We start from the raw sequence: 19,696 nt of genomic DNA on the forward strand, positions 1-19,696 counted from the left end.
TTTCGGGTGCTGGGACACCCACAACCCCCCCAAAAACAAAAAAATACCTCCCTATTTTTTGGTTTATGGGGAAGTGAGTAAACACATAAAACTACTGGCAGCATCAGTAGTAATTAATCTTTTTTTATCTTTTTCTTATTACCTAGAGGCTAGGGGCGAATCCGCTAGTATGTAGTAATACATTGATAGAAAAGACTCGTCACATTTGTAAACCTTTAACATCAAGTTACCAAAATATTTCCAAAAAGGCAGGGCGAGGGATTTTAAGCTTTATAGAAAACATTTTGCTTGGCAAAAAAGTTTTTTTCTAATATAAATATCTTTTTTGCGCAATTTTATTCTGATCATTGATTTGGTTATAATTTATAATACATTAACATTATTTTCTAAGAAATTTGAGCGATTTATTATAAAAATCTTTAGTTTTAGTCATTTATATGCCCATCTTTATATAAAGTTTTTTAAAGAAAACAATATTAAATAAAAATTATAACATAAACATTTTATTAGAATTATTCAGATTAAAAGAAATACATTAAAAGATATTATAATAAATTATTTAATTTTTTAACAAAGGAATTACATCATTGTTATTAAAATCCCAGCCATAACTTGACTTGTCTTTCAAATCATTATTTTTCTCAATGTTGATCTGATTTCTGTAAACTGAATGTGATTTTGTGTAGCTGGTTGTCTGATTAGATGTTAGATTATAAGGTGCGTAGACTGAGGTGGAAAGTGTTGGAGCTCCGAGGCCAATGGATATGGTGGAAAACTGTCCCAGCAAAGCACCTAAATATAAAAAAAAATTGTATAATAAATATCATATTTGGAGTTCATTTGACATCCTCCTTTTAATTTTAATTCCAACAAAAGTTTCTTTTTTTAAGAGAGTGCCTTATATTACGATGCGAGAAATAACTATTCTATTCTTTTTAAAAGTAATTTATGGTTGTAGGTCAACCTTCGCCCAGCTCACTACGCTTCTTTAAAGTGCCATAAAGACCATTAAAGGAGTAGCCTAGTTTTTTTTCTAAATCTTGCCGCAAAGAATAAATAATTCTACTTAAACAAAATTGCAATTATCAAACTCAATATTGATTGAAACTTGATAAAAATTAGGAAAAGTTATGTTATTGTTAAATCATGCCAAAAATATTTTAATAAAGACAAATAAATATTTTAATAGAACAAGGATGGAAACATCCATTAAGCATAGATCAATCTTTCTGGTAATGATTATAGTGTTGTATTCCTGATAGTGTTGCTATGCTTCCTAAATTGTGCATATTTGATACAGAGATTAAAACCTACAGGATTATTCAAAAATAAATCAAAAGTATATTAAAAATACTTACAAATTTCCTGAACTGTAAACATCTTATTTGAATGTGTTCTTTTAAAGAAATAGAATAGAACTGATAATATTTTGCGCGCCTTAAAACTTTTATAAACTAAGAGAAAGCTAAAATATCACTTGTAATCTACCAAACCAATTTTAGTATTACAGGGGTAAGGGGATGGTTAATGTCAAAAATAAAATCTTATCCCCATTTAATATGCATAGCATTTCTATTAGTATACTCTTCCCTCACTGTCTGACTGACTTAATCCAACAAAAATGTTGTATACTGTTTTAGAGTAAAGTCTGTTAGTTTTTTATATGTTTGATCATGTATTTGGCTATAACTCTTTCAAAAAAGCTTTCAAAACAGACCTTTTTCGACCTATGATACTGAAACAGGTTCTTTATAAGCCCAAGTAAATAGAAAAATATTACAAAACTGACCACTTGGGCTTATAAAGGAATAAAAACGTTTTTGACAGAGTTATGGCCAAATATATGATCAAACATATAAAAAAACTAACAAACTTTACTCTAAAACGGTAGGGATAAGTCAGTGACTTAGAGTCAAAGCTATCAGAGTATATTAGTGTATATTTTAGATAACACATTTTAAATTGTTTAGCTGTCTAAGTTTTTTTATATGTCAGCCACGTTCACTTATAATGCTATACAATCGATGGTGATGTTAAAAAATATCATGTCTTATGTATGAATATGAACATACACCTTTATAAATAATCCTTATAATAAAGTAACAGGATATTTGTGTATCTGTATGTACCAATGGATCTCGCTACCCGCTGAACCGTTAAGGTTCTCTTTTACAGGGTAGCTTCTCATAGGTCCTGGGAAGGTTTAGACCTATTTTGGGGGAGAGTACCACCACCCTCCCATGAGAAATCGCCCCTTGTTCCCCCCCCCCATAAAAAACCAAAAAAAAACTTAAATTAAAATTTAAAAAATGTTTTTTGTCTTTTTCTTTTTCATTGCCATTTAGTCGACATTAACCATAAACATCTAGGTTTGTTTTATGAAACAATTCAAAAAGATTTAAAAATTTTAATTCAGTTATCATTTTATCCCTGACTAATAACAGTTGATTTTTTTGTAATTCACACAAAAAATAAATAACTTTCTAGTTTACTTTCTAATCCCATCTAAATTTCTAAATCTACAGAAAAAAGTTAGTTTACTTTATGGTGGTTCCTGGTACGATTAAGCGCAATATTCATCTTTATATATCTTTATGACTGAAAGTGCATTATTGTAGTTTTTATGAATGTTGTCATGCTTGTTCAACGAATTTTTATCTTTAAAAATATTTCATCCATGGCGTTTCAATCAATAATTTTCATTCACAGAAATGATAATTTTGTGTTATTTATCCATAGTCCATTGTCTTATCCTTTGAAAAACAACTTGAAATCATTTCATATATCCTAGCCTAACAATGCTGGAATGTAACCAATTACAAAATTTGTAGACCATGTCAGGGAGGAAGGGGACATTGGGCTATTTTTTACATTAGTACCCAAAGTCTTGTAAAAACTTTTCGTTTTTTTTTGTCGACTAAGACTTATCAATTTTTGGGACTTTTATTGAATTTAATTGGTTGGTTCATTGAGTTGAGTGTCCAAACGTTTCAACAACTGAGTGTAAACTAGTGAATAGTTAATGTTGTGTATCATCATTGGAGATGTAAATCAATTTATCGGCTCTTGTCTTATCCCTCTAGATCCCTGGCACCATGTACATGTATTGATACTTGTGGCCCGGGTCAATGTCCTGCCACTGTGATTACAAAAATTTAAAACTGCGCTCTCTCTTATTGCTTATGGACCATACACGAACCTTTTGGTATTTTTTACTTACTAGCGGTTACGCCCCTAGAAGCCTCTAGTGGCACTTATTATGTTGCGTTAAAGTCTTTACGATACCTATCTATGTTGCATTGAAATCTCTCTGCGTAAAAAAATTCAGTTTTTTGTGATTTCTCTTGGTAGGATGGTGGTACCCTCCCCCAAAATAGTTAAAAACTTTTACAGGACCTATGAGAAGTAACCCTGTTAAGGAGAACCCGATTGGTTCAGCGGTTTGCGAGATCCTTCGGTACAAACATACAGAGACAAACAGACAGACATCCTGTTACTTTGTTATAAGGATTTTAGGCTAGGTTTTGGTTAAGTAAAGTATATGAGTTTTATACCGTTATATGAGTTTTTTTCTTCAAAAAATAGAAAAGGGGGGGAGAGGAGCGTCGATGGTCAAGAGACACAAAAGTAGTATTTTTAAAACCATAACTGCGCCAAACCCAATTTTAAAAATCAACTAATAGGTAAATATCCGGGTGCTTCAGGCAAAATTATACAGTTTATAAGTCTAAGTGTACTAAATAAGAATACAATAAACAATATATAATATTGAGTATCCAAATAACCTTAAATTATGAACCAATTAGAACATTCTAATGTAAAAAAAGCTTTACTTTCTTAAAAAAGTTGTACTCATGGAACCTAAGGGATAAGACACTTCCAACAACGATTACCCATTCTGATTAAAATTATTTGCTGAAAATATTTGCCACCAACCATCAAGATCATTGTCCCCTTCCTTCCTAGTTTGACAATAGTTACTAACTAACCCTAAAAAATATTGTAATTACTCCAAATAATTTCGCGCACTTTTGAAGCTTAGCTCTTTTAAAAGATTTTTTAAAATATACTTATAAATAAAGTAACAGGATCTTTGTCTGTGTGTGTGTACCAAAGAATCTCGCTAAACACTGAACCATTAGGGTTCTCCTTTACAGGATAGCTTCTGATAATTCATGGGAAGGTTTATAAATATTTTGGGGCAGGGTACCACCAACCTCTCAAGAGAAATCGCCCCTAGAAAAAAAACCCTCCCGCTAAATTTAATAAAAAAACTTTTTATTTTTATAATTCAACTGAAAATAAAGGGGTCGACCCTCAAGTAGCCTAAATCAACAAAAGACAAACCAAAGTAAGCTGTATAGAAGATGTTCAATCCCCCAAAAAATATTTTAAAGAAATTTCTCGTATTTATTCGAATCCGGTGGATAGGAACCGGTTCTCATCCATACGAAAAAACTATGTCTAGCATCGTATTATATCCAGCTTTCTACGAATATAAAAATGTACAATCATAAGAATAAAACCAGTTTTTTTAGCCCGTGCCTTCGGCGCTCGGGGCTAAAAAAAACTAGTTTTAATCTCATAATTGTACTTTCTATATCCGCGGAAAGCCGTCTATAATACGATGCGAGAAATAACTATTCTTGTATTCATTCGAATCCGGTGGATAGGAATCGGTTCTCATCCATACGAAAAAACTATGTCTAGCATCGTATTATATCCAGCTTTCTACGAATATAAAAATGTACAATGAAAAAATTAAACCAGTTTTTTTTAGCCGGTGCCTTCGGCACCTCGGGGCTAAAAAAACTAGTTTTAATCTTTTAATTGTACATTCTATATCTGCGAAAAGCCGTTTATAATACGATGCGAGAAATAACTATTAATATAAACGCCGAGAAAATTACTCTCACCTTTAAGCTTTATTGGCAAACATACCGACAAAGTGAGTTATACATAAGATGCTTACCGGTAATAAGAAAACTCAAATAATTACCATCAGATCGAAATAAAAAATATGTATATGTGTATGTTAAGTGATGAGAATCTTTACGAAAAAGTCAGACTATGAGTTAACTAACTAACTTTAAAGAGGGATTAAAATATGCAATTTAGAATATAGACTCTAAAAGATATGATGAAAAAAATTCAAAACCCAAGACATGGAGAAATGGTATGGCATACGTCAAAAATGAAGTCGCAAGTGACTTTTAGAGTAGCTAACAATCAATACTTTGTTATCAACTAGTGGCTTCGCCCCTAGCCTCTAGGGGCTTTGCCCCAAGAGGTATAATTACATCTTCTATTTACTTACCCAGCAGAATGGATCACAAATTTTCGCACCTACCCAGCAGGAAAACATTTTGCGATTAAATTCGCAAAATTCGTAAAATTCGTAAAATTCATAAAATTCGTAAAATTTGTAAAAAAAAAAAAAAAAAAAAAAATGGGGGGAGGGATTTTTTTGTTTTTTGGGGGGTTTGGGGTGTCCCACCCCCCAAGAAAATAGCTTAAAACCACCGCAGGACCAATAGGTATATACCCTAAAGAGTAGAATCCAATCGGTTCAGTGGTTACCGAGATCTTAAGCTTCAGACGGACGGACAGACAGACGGACGGACAGACGGACGGACAGACATCAAGCTACTTTGTATTATAGATAATGCTTGTTTGAAACGTGCAAATTTATTAAAAGCGAAGCTTTTCTATAATTAGAGTCCGTCCGTCCGTACGTCTGTAACGGATAGCTTTTTTCGGTTATTTAGGCATGTTAGAATTGTCCTATCGATTTCAAACTTTGCATAGTGATTCCTGTAGTAGTTAGGTACGATTTAAAAAGCGTATCAACTCTATAATCGTTACTAGAATGTCCGTACGTCCATTTTAAACATATGTTGATTTTCAACTTTTTAAAAGCGAAGCTTTTCTATAATTAGGGTCGGTCCGTCCGTACGTCTGTCCGTCCGTCCATCCGTAACGGATAGCTTTTTTCGTTAATTTAGGCATGTTAGAACTGTCCTCTCGATTTCAAATTTTGCATGGTGATTCCTTTAATAGTTAGGTACGATTTAGAAAGCGTAGCAACTCTATAATCATCACCAAAATGTCCGTACGTCGATTTTAAACATGTTCATTTTTTTACTTTTTTAACAACTAATTTTTATGTGATCTAATCATCCGATTGATCTGATTTTTTGTATATTGATTCCTGGGACAACAAAGTATAATGTAATAAGCGAAGCAACTCTATAATAAAGTCCTAAAAATGTAAGTATGTCCATAAACATTATCCTGAATCAAGCAGTTTTTCAACAAATTTACTTACAATTTTGCTTTCACTCTTATACATTTAATTTATGATTATTCAGTTCTGACACTATACAAGTGTTAATGTCCGTTTGTCCTACCGTTTAAGTGCTTTGCTTTTATGGATGTTGTCATCCTTGTTTTGGAAATAACGTTAAGCACAAAAAAATGTTTGGACGATGTATTGCGTATACTGGACAAGCACATGTTCAACAAGGATGACAACATCCATAAAAGCGAAGCACTGAAACGGTAGGACACTTGTATAGTGTCTAAAATGAATAATCAGAATATTAATGTATAAGAGTCAAAGCAAAATTGTAAGTAAATTTGTTGAAAAACTGCTTGATACAGGATAATGTTTGTGGACATACTTACATTTTTAGGACTTGATTATAGAGTTGCTTCGCTTATAATATTGTTCTTACAATATGTTGTCACAGAAATCAATATACCAAAAATCAGATCAAACGGATAATTAGATCACATAAAAATTTGTTGTTAAAAAGTAGAAAAATCGACATGTTTAAAATGGACGTACGGACCTTCTGGTAATTATTAAAGATTTGCTACGCTTTCTAAATCGTACCTAACTACTACAGGAATCATCATGCAAAGTTTGAAATCGATAGAACAATTCTAACATGCCTAAATTAACGAATAAAAGCTATCTATCTCGGACGGACGGACCGACCTATTTATAGAAAAGCTTCGCTTTAACCAAGGCATATTCGAAATGCGCCCATAGTTTACCCTGGGTTCTCTACTTGGGACCACTAAATCTGACCTCAGCCCATCTCTATGTTAGATAGACTAATCAAACTTTCTGGAGATACTGTTAGATACATATGTAAGACAATAGAAAAGACTAGATATCTCTATTTCAGCTTGCTTGGCATGTTGATTTTATATACCAATTTTAAATCTTAAATAGGAGCAGAGAAACTAACCATTTTTCCTAAACATGTCTAGCGGACAGACAGACAAACATTTCAAATGATAGAGTAGCAATGCTTCTAAAGAAGAATCATATAAAATGAAAAGTTTATTAACATTGAATAATTTTATGAAAAAGACTTATTAAATTAGATAAATTCTATTTATATCAATAATTTTCGTAAAGGGTGCTTTCATTAAAATTGCCTATAAAGCATCTCTAAACCCCTCTCTCATTATTTTTTTTGACTAACCCCTGCGGGGAGCCCTAGCACTGCAGTAGGCTACCCGGTACCAGTATTTTCCTCTATTCGCTGGTTTTTTTAGGATGCCTTTTGATCCCCCCCCCCCCCCCCACCTCCATATTTTTAGTCAATGGAGGAATGAGGTTTGGTGTTTCCTTAAGCCATTATCTAAAAATCTGTATAGTTAAACAAAATACCCTTAAATTCATAAACAGCGAGAGAGGGGGGGGGGTATAAAATTTGTTAAAGACTGACAGACACAAACACTTTTAAGAGAAGCTTCACTACTAAACAAGGATGACAACATCCATAAAAGCCAAGCACTGAAACGGTAGGACAAACGGACATTAACACTTGTATAGTGTCAAAATATAAAAGTATAAGAGTCGAAGCAATAATGTAAGCAAATTTGTTGAAAAACTGCTTGATACAGGATAATGTTTATGGACATACTTACATTTTTAGGACTTGATTATAGAGTTGCTTCGCTTATAATATTGTACTTTGTTGTCCCAGGAATCAGTATACCAAAAATCAGATCAATCGGATAATTAGGTCACATACAAATTTGTTGTTACAATTGTAAAAAAAATCAACATATCTTAAATAGACGTACGGACATTCTGGTAATGATTATAGAGTTGCTACGCTTTCTAACTCGTACCTAACTTCTAAAGGAATCACCATGCAAAGTTTGAAATCGATAGGACAATTCTAACATGCCTAAATTAACGAAAAAGCTATCCGTTATGGACTGACCTACCCTGATTATAGAAAAGCTTCGCTTTTAAAAAATTTAAGGTTTGTTTACAAAAGTACAAACATTTACTATACTTTTTGAAATCATTACGAAATAAATAAAATGATAATCTTGAAAATTTTCCACTGCAAGCTAGAGGCCATCATTAATCATTTTTCAACGATAATTTTCTTTACTTGGCGCCAATATGTCTGTCTCTTTCTTAGCTTCGTTTAGATTTCATGCACAGACGAAAATACACAAATATATGGGTTTCCAGTATGACTTAGAAACCGATAAATATCTGCTGTTTTATCATCGGGTCTTAACCATAGATATTTAAAGAAGGATGACAACATCCATAAGTAGCGAAGCAAAAAAATTCGTGGATGGGACTGACCGTCATTGTTGTTTTCTTCAAACGACGGGAAATTTAAATTTGATATCTTTAACTAAAAATTTTTTGAAAATCAGACTAAAAACACCAAAGATATGGGGAAAAATGAAAAAAATATAAAATAGCCAAAAACCTGCAAATAGGTCTGACCTTCATAGTTGTTTTCCGCAGAAAGCTGTCTACAATATGATGCGATAATAACCAATCTGGTTTCTTTTTATATAATGTTAAAATAAAAAAAAATTAAAACTAAAACCAGTTTTGTTAGACCCTATAGGAGCCAAAGGTTTTAGCTGGGCTAACAAAATTGGTATTAATTTTACAATTTTAATTTTGATATTTTTGAAAATTCTCTGTAATATACAGGTTTTTTCAGCATGGTTGAGAACCAGGGATATACATCGGTTTCGAAGCCCTACTGGAAAATTACTGTTGTTGTACTTTTCTATAGAATTGTTCTTGTTCTTTCAAAAGTGTAAGGGCCACTTTCTATTTTTTCGGTGAGTCATGTATTTATATCTTATTTTCATAAAAAATAGCAATTATTTAAAAATAGCAAAAACATACATATATAGCGTACAATTTCTTATTTTTTTACACGTTTTATTGTATTCTATTGTCAAATGTTTCTTAATAAACATGATTGACTGGATCCTTAAAAGCGAAGCTCTGAAACGGTAGGACAAACGAACATTAACACTTGCAGAGTGTCAAAACTGAATATACTAGAAAACCTGATCAGTAGTTTTTAAGATCTTAAGCTTCAAACAAAATACCCATACTATTTTATATAATAGAAAGTGTCTAAATAAAATATTAGTAAGTTTGTTACAAACCTTCTTTAATACAGGATACTCTTTAAGGAAATACATACAATTTTAGGAATTGATTTTATAGACGCTTCGATATATTATTGTTGTTTGCTGTTCTATGAATCCGTATTCCAAAAATCAGATAAATAGGATAATTATATCACATATTTTTATGTATTGTTATTTAAAAAGTTAAATTTTTTTTTTAAATGAACGTACTGACATTCTGGTTAAAATTCAAGAGTTGCTACGCTTTCTAAATCTTGCCTAACTGTTACAGGTATCATTATGCAAAATTTGAAATCAATAGGATAATTTTAACATGCCTAAAATGAAGAAAAGGGCTATCCGTTACGGACGGACCGACCCTAACTATAGAAAAAGATTGAATCTTCAAATGTATATTTAAGATTGGATCTGCTTTATTTCATTTTTAACTTGGTTTATAAGAACATATAAAGTACCTACCTATCTGAACTAAAATTTAATTTCCGAATGTGTACACAGTTTCCTCGGTGTTTCATCAAATTTAAAAATAAAATCTAAATTTGAATGTATAAACGATTTATACATTATACATTCAAATTTTAATTTTTCAAATTTTAATTTTTTTAAAGTTTTAACCTTTTTAAGCTAGTAGTAAATATTGAGATATGATGAGGAAACACCGAGGACACTGTGTATACTTTCGGCACTTCAAATTCAACTGACCACCTATATGTATAATTATAAACAAGGTAGAGAAAATGGATTTAATATTTCTTGGATCTTACACCAGATATATCATGTACTCTAATAAATTGTATCTTGTGGCTAGCTAAAATAACGATTCCTCCCTTCCACCCCTCTTGAAAACCATCCCCTCACCTCCTTCTGAATTATCGAACTGACCAATAATTGCGAAACAAATTTTCCCCAGTCAATATATCCACTTGTTCTATATACAATATGAAGGTAGAGAGATTTTGTAACCAGTTTAAATTGATCAGCCAGAGCACTAACAAGCCATTTCTTTACAAGGTTGCACATTATTTCTTTTTTTTCTGATAAAATTATTTCAGTATAGCTTTGAAAACTATCAATATCCGCAGGATTAAAACGGTTTCTCAGCCATGCTGAAAAATCAAGTATAGCTTAGTATTACACACAATATTCCAAAAATATTAATCATAATTTTTTTTTGTTATACTAAGCTTTCGGCCCCGCAGAGCAAACAAATCGGGTTTTAATCATTTTAATATCCACGTAAAGCTGTCTGTAGTACGATGCAATAAATGGCTATCATAAATTATATACAAAATTTTGAATAATGAAATTTTTTCAGATGGCTGCATCATTTTTATATCTACTGTTGTTTGTCAATCCATCTTTTCAATTCAGTATAAGGTAAAATATTTTTAATGCCTTTTAAAAAAATACTTTTAAAGTGGTTTCTCTTGATTTGTATGGGCCTTGGGACATCTAAAACAAAGGTCTCCAAAAAGTTTGTCTCTTGGTCCTTCTGACTGTTTGTAACCCTATATTTGGCTACTGTGTAGGTATAGTTCTTACAGTTTTAGGATCCCTTAATCAAGCCTAATTAATCTAGGATGTTATGGTAATTCTTGTCTGTTCTTATATCCATCTTCTTTCTGACTGACAAAAACTCAAACTATGGCTAATGTAGAGCTAGATAAATGGTTCTTACAGTTTTAGAATCTTGTAAAGCCTAATCAATCAATCTGTAAAGGTGCTAGGTGTTAAACAAAAAATTTATCTAGTAATTGAGCTACATATTCTTATAGGATGTGTGTTTGTCTATCTGTTTGTTTATACCAAAGGATCTCGCTAATTGCTGAACCGATCGGGTTCTCCTTAACAGGGTAGCTGTGCATAGGTCCCGGGAAGGTTTATAACTATTTTGGGGGAGGGTACCACCACCCTCCCAAGATAAAACACAAAAAAAATCAAATTTAGAGACTTGAACGCATTATAGAAATGTTATACATATATTATTTTTTTTTTAAACAAACATTTAATTTGCCACTAGAGGTCTCTAGGGGCGTAGACGCTAGTATATAATAATAAAGTAACAGGATCTGTGTGTGTGTACTAAAGGATCTTGCTAACCACTAAACTGATATGGTGCTCCTTTATAGGGTAGCTTTTCATAGGTCTTGGGATGGTTTATAACTATTTTTAGGGAGGGTATCACCAGCCTTCCAAGAGAATTCACCCTTTAAAAAAATGACCCACCAAAAAAAGTAAAATAGTTTTTTTCTTTTTAAACTACAATTGAAAGTGGGGGGGATCTTCAACCCCCCCCCCCCTTGGGTCCCCTAATTGGTACCTAATAATGATAAATCTTTCTTAAAAGAAATGAGCCAAGCACCGATGAACCTTCCATATTTTCTCTTCCCTGTACTCAGGTATTACTACTGAAGCACAGCTACTCCAGAACTATGCTATGTCTGAATGGTTTAATATAGTCTACATTACAATTCACATTGCCAAATTGCAAACAAGGGAAGAGTTCATTAGTCCAAAAATAGGTTTTAGTGAAAGTTTTGGTCATATTCAAATTCTTTTGGAAACCATTGATCATAATGAAAAATATTTACCCATTATAATTCTTACGTTACTTTCAAAGATCCTGTTTATGGCTCTGCATTAGGTTTATGAAAAGTCTCACTCTTTAGTTCAATTTTCAATGCTTTCAGTCTGGCATTGATACTTTTTAAAAATTTTCATACCATAAATAATCATTTTCTAGACCCTGGAGGTTGAAGAAATTGTAGACAAAACTGGAAATTACACAGGAGAGGTAAAAGATGGCAAACCAGATGGATGTGGAATCAAATATTATTCCAATCCTGGTCACATATATATGGGGCAGTTCAGTGATGGGCTAGCTAATGGTCAGGGCACTTATTTTTGGCTCTCAACTGGAAAACTATATATTGGATCTTGGAAAAATGGATTAGCTGATGGGTTTGGCAAGATAACTTCCAAGACAGGTTCATATTATGAGGGAGAATGGAAAGAGGGTGAAAGAAATGGAGAAGGAACTAGTTTTTCAGCATCAGATAACAGAACATATACTGGTCCATGGAAAGATGGCAAAGCAGATGGCTATGGAACTGAAACATTTACATCTGGTTCTTATGAAGGGGAGTTTAGAAATGGAAAAAGGGATGGCAACGGTAAAATCACCTACAAAACAGGTTCATACTATGAGGGAGAATGGAAAGAGGGTGAAAGAAATGGAAAAGGAACTAGTTTTTCTGCATCAGATAACAGTACGTACACTGGATCATGGAAAGATGGCAAAGCAGATGGCTATGGTAAAATCACCCTTGCAGATGGTTCATATTATGAGGGTGAATGGAAAGAGGGTAAAAGAAATGGAGAAGGAACAAATTTTTATGCATCAGATAACAGAACATATACTGGTCCATGGAAAAATAACTTAGGAGATGGTTATGGTAAAATGACTTATGCAGATGGTTCATATTATGAGGGTGAATGGAAAGAGGGTAAAAGAAATGGAGAAGGAACAAATTTTTATGCATCAGATAACAGAACATATACTGGTCCATGGAAAAATAACTTAGGAGATGGTTATGGTAAAATGACTTATGCAGATGGTTCATATTATGAGGGTGAATGGAAAGAGGGTGAACGAAATGGAGAAGGAACAAATTTTTATGCATCAGATAACAGAACATATACTGGTCCATGGAAAAATAACTTAGGAGATGGTTATGGTAAAATGACTTATGCAGATGGTTCATATTATGAGGGTGAATGGAAAGAGGGTGAACGAAATGGAGAAGGAACAAATTTTTATGCATCAGATAACAGAACATATACTGGTCCATGGAAAAATAACTTAGGAGATGGTTATGGTAAAATGACTTATGCAGATGGTTCATATTATGAGGGAGAATGGAAAGAAGGTAAAAGAAATGGAGAAGGGATTGGGTTTTCTGCATTAAATAACAGTACGTACAAAGGATCATGGAAAGATGGCAAAGCAGATGGTTATGGTATATCCAATACAAGTTATGGAGAAGTTGAAGGAGAATGGGAAAATGGAAAATTAAATGGCGCAGGAACTGTAAGATTGCCATCTTTTGGAATAACCAGCAATCTAATTTGGAAAGAGGGAAAGCCTGATGGGAAAGGTAATATGACACTACCTGATGGCGCTACCTATAACATAGAAATTAAAGTTGGTGAAGATGTTATTCATAATGGAAATACCTTCCATAACACAACTGCCTCTTTATCTGATGGTTCCTTCTTTACTGGCCTGGCAAGAATTGAAAACAGAGTGATACATTCAAAAGGAACTTATTACAATGCTACCCTTGGTGCAGAATATATTGGGGAAATGATTAATGGACTGGCAAATGGAGAAGGAAAGGTGAAATACTCAGATGGATCTTATTACAGAGGAGAATGGGTTGATGGGAAAAAGAATGGAAGAGGCGAATATTCATGGAGTGAAGGTCTATGTCAAGGCATCCAATACAAAGGAGTGTTTAGCAATGATATCTTTACTGACCAAGGTTCTTTCTATGATTATATGGGTGGAAAACTACAGGATATGTACAAGTATTTTCTAAAACATATTTCCCTGCAGAAAACTGGAGAGCTGAAATGTAACAATGGTGAATGATTCCAATCAAATAGCTGCAAAACTATTCATCTACATATATAATTTCAGTACTTTTAACATGCTATTTCAAATGACAGTTTGCCTAAAGATGTTTATTCAAATGAATATTATTCAAAAATCTTGTAGAATATCCTTGTATATATTTTCATTTTTTAGCTTATATTAAGCTTTTATATAAATTTATTTGTAATATTTGAAGTGTAAAAATAAAAAGATATTTATCATATATACATATACATCAAAGATTGTTTTTATTTCAACATGAAAAAAAAATTTCTTAAGTTGCATTTTTTTAATCAAAAGGCCTGCAAAGTACTGATCCTGACTTGAGAAGTTGTTGGCTGATTTACTTTCTGTCTGTTTGTGCGATTTTTAAGATATCTAGAATAGCTTAACCTGTATAGGACTACATTTTTCTCAGAAAATCTATGGTATTGCTGAGAGTATAAGATTATTCTTTTGGTTAAAAAAAAAATAAAATAGGGGTTGGGGGGCTAATACTCCTTATGGGGTAAAGATCTTAGCTGAAGGGACTATCTAATTTTAAAAAGAATAAGTTGGAATTTTTTTTTGGGGGGGGGGGATTTTTATTATAATTGGTGTGATTTCTCTTTGAATGGTGAAGGTATTGTTATATAGACAATGAGAAGCTACATTGTAAAGGAGAAACTTATCGGTTCAGCTGTTAGCAAAACCTTTAGTACAGAGAGACACACATAGACATCCTAATAATTTTATATAAAGATGTGCTTCAATATTACATCTAGTATTTATAATAGTATAGAGAGAGCATGATATAACATGTTTCATAGAATAGGTAATAATGTAGAATAGTAATCCTTATAATAAAGTAACAGGATGTCTATCTGTATGTTTGTACCGAAGGACCTCACTAACTGCTGGATCGCTTATAATATGGCACTTCTTAGATTCTTTGAGGGTACCTCCACCCTCCAAAGATAAAATAAATTTTGCTTATCCTTTCTAAAAGCCAAGCTTTTCTATAATTAGGGTCACCTGGAACGGATAGCTTTTTTCCGTAAATTTAGGCCTTTTAGAATTGTCTTATCGATTTCAATCTTTGCATGGTGATTTCTGTAGTAGGTAGGTATGATTTAGAAAGTGTTGGATGTCTGTCTGTGTGTTTGTATGTTTGTACCCATGCATCTTGCTAACCGTTGAACCGATCAGGTTCTCCTTTAGCGGGTAGCTAAATAGATAGCTAATAGATCCTGGGAAGGTTTAAAACTATAACCATCCCCCAAGGGGAATTGCCCCTCGTATAAATCCTTCTCCTTCAAAAAAATCAACCCCCCCCCTACATTTTTTTTAATTATTCTTTTTAAATCTAAAATAATAAAAATGGTTATCAAATTCAACTTTCCCCTCCTCATTCTGATACCCAAGGTTTTTCATCCTGGTGCCAAAGGATTTTTTTATTCTGGTACCCAAGGTTTTTATTCAGGTTGCAATATTTAGTTAGAGGAATGTGGGGGGGGGGGGGGAAATGAACAATCAAACCATGCACATGAGCACGTTTATGTAATTGATGATACTTTTTACATTTGGCAACATAGATACAAAACTATACAATACACGTTAAAAATGCTTATCATTTTGAAAATTAGAAGAGATAAGCTTTCCAGAGGTATGTCTAACAATTTTTTAAGGATAACTATGGGCTGAGCATTAACAATTTTAAAAAGCCTACCCTAAAAGTTTTTACCTTATTTTTAGATGATTTTAGGCGAAAATGAAAAAAAAAATATTTCGCGGATTTTCTCAAAAAGCTCCTAAAATCAAATTTGATTTTCACTTTTTCCAGTATACCAAGACATGTGACTTTAAGGCTGTGCAAACCGCTTAAATGGGTATTTTCAAAAACCTGGAATTTTGTTAGCCTACCCGTGATAATCTTCTGCATAAATTAGCTCTAGATTTGTCGGTAGTTTTAGAATAACTAGATATTATTCCCATAAATTCGAACTTTTTCTTTAAAAAATTCAAAGATTTTTAAAATTTTCTTTGAAAGATTTTTTCTCTCATTTTTTTATTTTAATTTTAACCAAAAATACAAAAGTAAAATAATATTTATTTCTCGCATCGTATTATAAACAGCTTTCCGCGGATATAGAATGTACAATTTAAACATTGAAGATTAAAATATGCAATTTAGAATTTTACTTTAAAAGATATGAAGAAAAAAATGCAAAACCTAAGAGATATGAGAAATTGTATGGCATACGACGAAAATGAAGACGCAAGTCTCTTGTGGTTGTGCGAATGCAGCGCTTGTCCAAAATCTGCGGTATGGAGATCGCTCTTCTATGAGTACTACTTAAATCCTACTTTTACTGCAATACACATAGACATTCTCAAAGTCGGCTTGTCAGTGAAGAATGCTTTTCCTTTTATTCCCACAAGTATAATACGAATTTGGTTGAACCCGTGGCTGTTCAACAAATACCCACGCACGGTATTATATTGCTTTAAATTAAGAATAAATGGCTGGTTATGATGTTCGATCTATATCATATAAGTATATCAAGTACATAAGAAGGAAGATGGTTATATAAAGTGTATTTATATTACAAGTGAATCAATTAAGTGTGAAAGATACAGGATAGGAGATAATAAACATAAGTAGTGTAGGACAGGAGAGTGCCTTAAGTCCAAAGCATCTAATTGTGCATAGTGTTAGACCTCTAACATAAGACCTAGGCACAATTCATGCTAAGTACTAAGGAACCTAAATTTAAACTACAATGCATGCTAAATTAACTAAGATCATTACCTTTAAGCCAGGAGAAGAACTTAATAGTTCAAGAGTCAATGAATAACTGACTGATTTTAAGAGGTGCAAGTTATAAAGACAACTATTTACCAGGATCTAGTCCTTGTCTGTTTAATAAGGTGTTTGTATGTTAAACTTGTGACGTAAATGTAGCTATGGCTGTAGGTTTACTTAGTTTTACATAATGGTTACATGATTACTTTAACAATAGATATAATGTTTTATATAAGCATATAACAATATTCAATCACATATAGATTACCAAGGATAGGCTAGTATTACCCATATATAGTGTTATATTGGTAATAATAGGCCTGAAAATGCATAAAAATACATTAAAACTGCCTGAGGGCTGACCATATTATCTGTGTCTTATGCCCTGTAGTGCGCGAGATAATTGCTATAAACTGTCAATCAATATTTAGACTAAAGTCTTATATTGTGTTAATTTTATAGAGGGTATAAATAAAGTGAACTAGATGCGAAGCATTTCTATAAGAATCTTGTCTGTACGTTCAAAGAATTTTGAAATTTGGATGTTGCATCTCCACTTGTAGAGTACCTTACACTCGATATTTTATTATCATTAAAGTTTTTTCGTTATGTGCATATATTTTGGAAATAACTTAAAAGGTAAATAAACAAAACAAACATAATAAAATCCATGAAATTCGATATTTCTCAGCTTAAAGGGTTGATATTTGAAACCAACGTACTAACGATTATAGAGTTGCTTCGATTATTACAAGGTGCCTAAATTTCCAATGAAAGCTCAGTAATGGGGCAACTAAATCATGTAGAATTATGTCAAAATGTCAATATGCAAAAATCAATATATTTAAAAAGGACATATACAGATTTTTGAGTAAAGATTATAGAGATGCAACACTGTACTGTTTTAGGAATTATTATGCAAATTTTAAGAAAAAAGGTTTATTGAAAATAAAGCTATCCGTTTTGAACAGACGGACCAAATATAAGAAGCATATTTTTCAAAAGCATAATGTATTTAGTAAATAAATAAATTTTATCTTAATTATTAAAAACAAGCGTCATATTTTATGTACGCAATTTTGATAATGAAATAAAAATTATTAAATGCTGTTTTATATTTAACAAAGTTTGCCTTTAATTACATAATTTACTAGTGGCTTTACCATAGCATCTAGGGGCTCTGTATTCGGAGATTTAAAAATAGCCCAAAACCATCCCAAGACTTAAAATAAAATAGTCTAAAAATAATACTGTGTTACCAATGCGAAGCTTCCTTAAATTGGAGAACTGAATCTTAAGCTTCAGACAAAAAATACCTTATATTGTCCTAGCGGTTACGCCTCGAGAGGCCTCTAGGGGCAATTTAGTAGGGGGTAGTTGAATTTGATAAAAAAAAAATTTTTTAAGAAAAAGTAAAAAGAGATTTTTCTTTGGAAGTTGGTGGTACCCTTCCCAAAAATAGTTATGAACCTTCCCAGGACCTATAAGAAGCTATCTTGTCAAAGAGAACCCGATCGGTTCAGCGGTTACCGAGATCCTTTGGTACAAACATACCCACAAACACACAGACAGATAGACATCCTGTTACTTTATTATAAGGATTTGTATAATAGGATTGTCATGAAACTTACTAAAATGCGCATTGCTACTATGAACGACAGAAATAGCTGGATGATGGGAAATTGAATTTGGTAGCATTATCTGCAAACAATTGAAAATCAGACCAAAAACACCAAAGATATGAGGAAATAAAGCCACCATTGATTGTTTATGGTTAATTATGCTCAATAATTATTGTAATGTTGACAAAAACTTTTATCTTTCTATCTTGAATAGGAGCAGAAAAACTAGCCTTTTCCCAAAAAATAGTCTAAGGGACAGACGAAGGCATTTGAATTATAGAGTAGTTTTGCTGCTAAACAAAGAATCATATAAAAATGAAAAGTTTATTAACATAGAAGAATTTTAAGAAAAAAAAACATCAAGTAAAGCCGGAATTTAAAAATCACAATCAAATTTATCAACCAAATGTATAAAGATATCAAAATGTGCCACAATATCTGTAGTTACAACGAGGTACATCTACCAAATAGTAAACATAATAACCTCCAGGGCAAAGTGTTACTGTGATGTGTCTTTCATCACAACCTGCATCTTGCTCATGGAAACAGACAATGACAGTAATCTTATCTCAAACCTCCATATGTGGGATAGCTCCTGCTTTATCATTAATCCAGCCGGCCCTATCTGTGCCACAGTGATATTGACCAGGTGCCTTCGTTGGTATCTTTACTCCTGCTGGGGATTGAAACCTGTAGTAATTGGAACCTTCCCAATCAGGACTTGTGTCATCTCTTCCATGCTTGTCACAATCGCCTCCATTTTTATGACCTACGTTTCTTGAAGAGTCATCCAGAATTTCATAATGGGTACATTGTCTGGGAACAGGCTTTGGTGTTGTTGTAGATTTTGTAGTAGTGGTGGGTTTAGTTGTGGTAGTAGTAGTAGTAGTAGTTGTAGTTGTAGTAGAAGTAGTAGTTGTTGTTGTGGTAGTTGTAGTTGTTGTTGTTGTTGTGGTAGTAGTAGTTGTTGTTGGTAGTGGTGCCAGAGTTTTAAATGACAAGTCAATACAATTCAGCTTCCCACTAGAACATCCTTGGCATGGGGTGGCTGTGGAGCAATCATAGAAATGAAAACAGAAATAAGGAAAGGAAGTAGTTTCATCATACCAGGTATATCCTGTGCATTCATTGGTCATGACGCAAGCTTCATAACATTCTTCCAATGATTCAGTAGTTATCGCACCA

The 19,696-nt window shown here is 32.7% G+C and overlaps 1 protein-coding gene across 1 annotated transcript; it reads left to right on the forward strand.

Moving 5' to 3' along the window:
* The first annotated feature begins 10,371 nt into the window (after positions 1-10,371).
* On the forward strand, positions 10,372-14,344 carry LOC145313003 (uncharacterized). The gene is made up of 4 exons (XM_080152220.1): positions 10,372-10,458; positions 10,763-10,824; positions 11,795-11,846; positions 12,191-14,344. Exons 1-4 carry the CDS (start codon positions 10,387-10,389, stop codon positions 14,099-14,101), a joined length of 2,097 nt encoding a protein of 698 aa, XP_080008346.1. The 5' UTR covers positions 10,372-10,386; the 3' UTR covers positions 14,102-14,344.
* The last annotated feature ends 5,352 nt before the right edge of the window (positions 14,345-19,696 follow it).

The sequence above is a fragment of the Acartia tonsa genome, chromosome 3, assembly GCF_053477335.1.
Source record: "Acartia tonsa isolate MP-2025a chromosome 3, ASM5347733v1, whole genome shotgun sequence".
NCBI lineage: Eukaryota > Metazoa > Arthropoda > Copepoda > Calanoida > Acartiidae > Acartia > Acartia tonsa.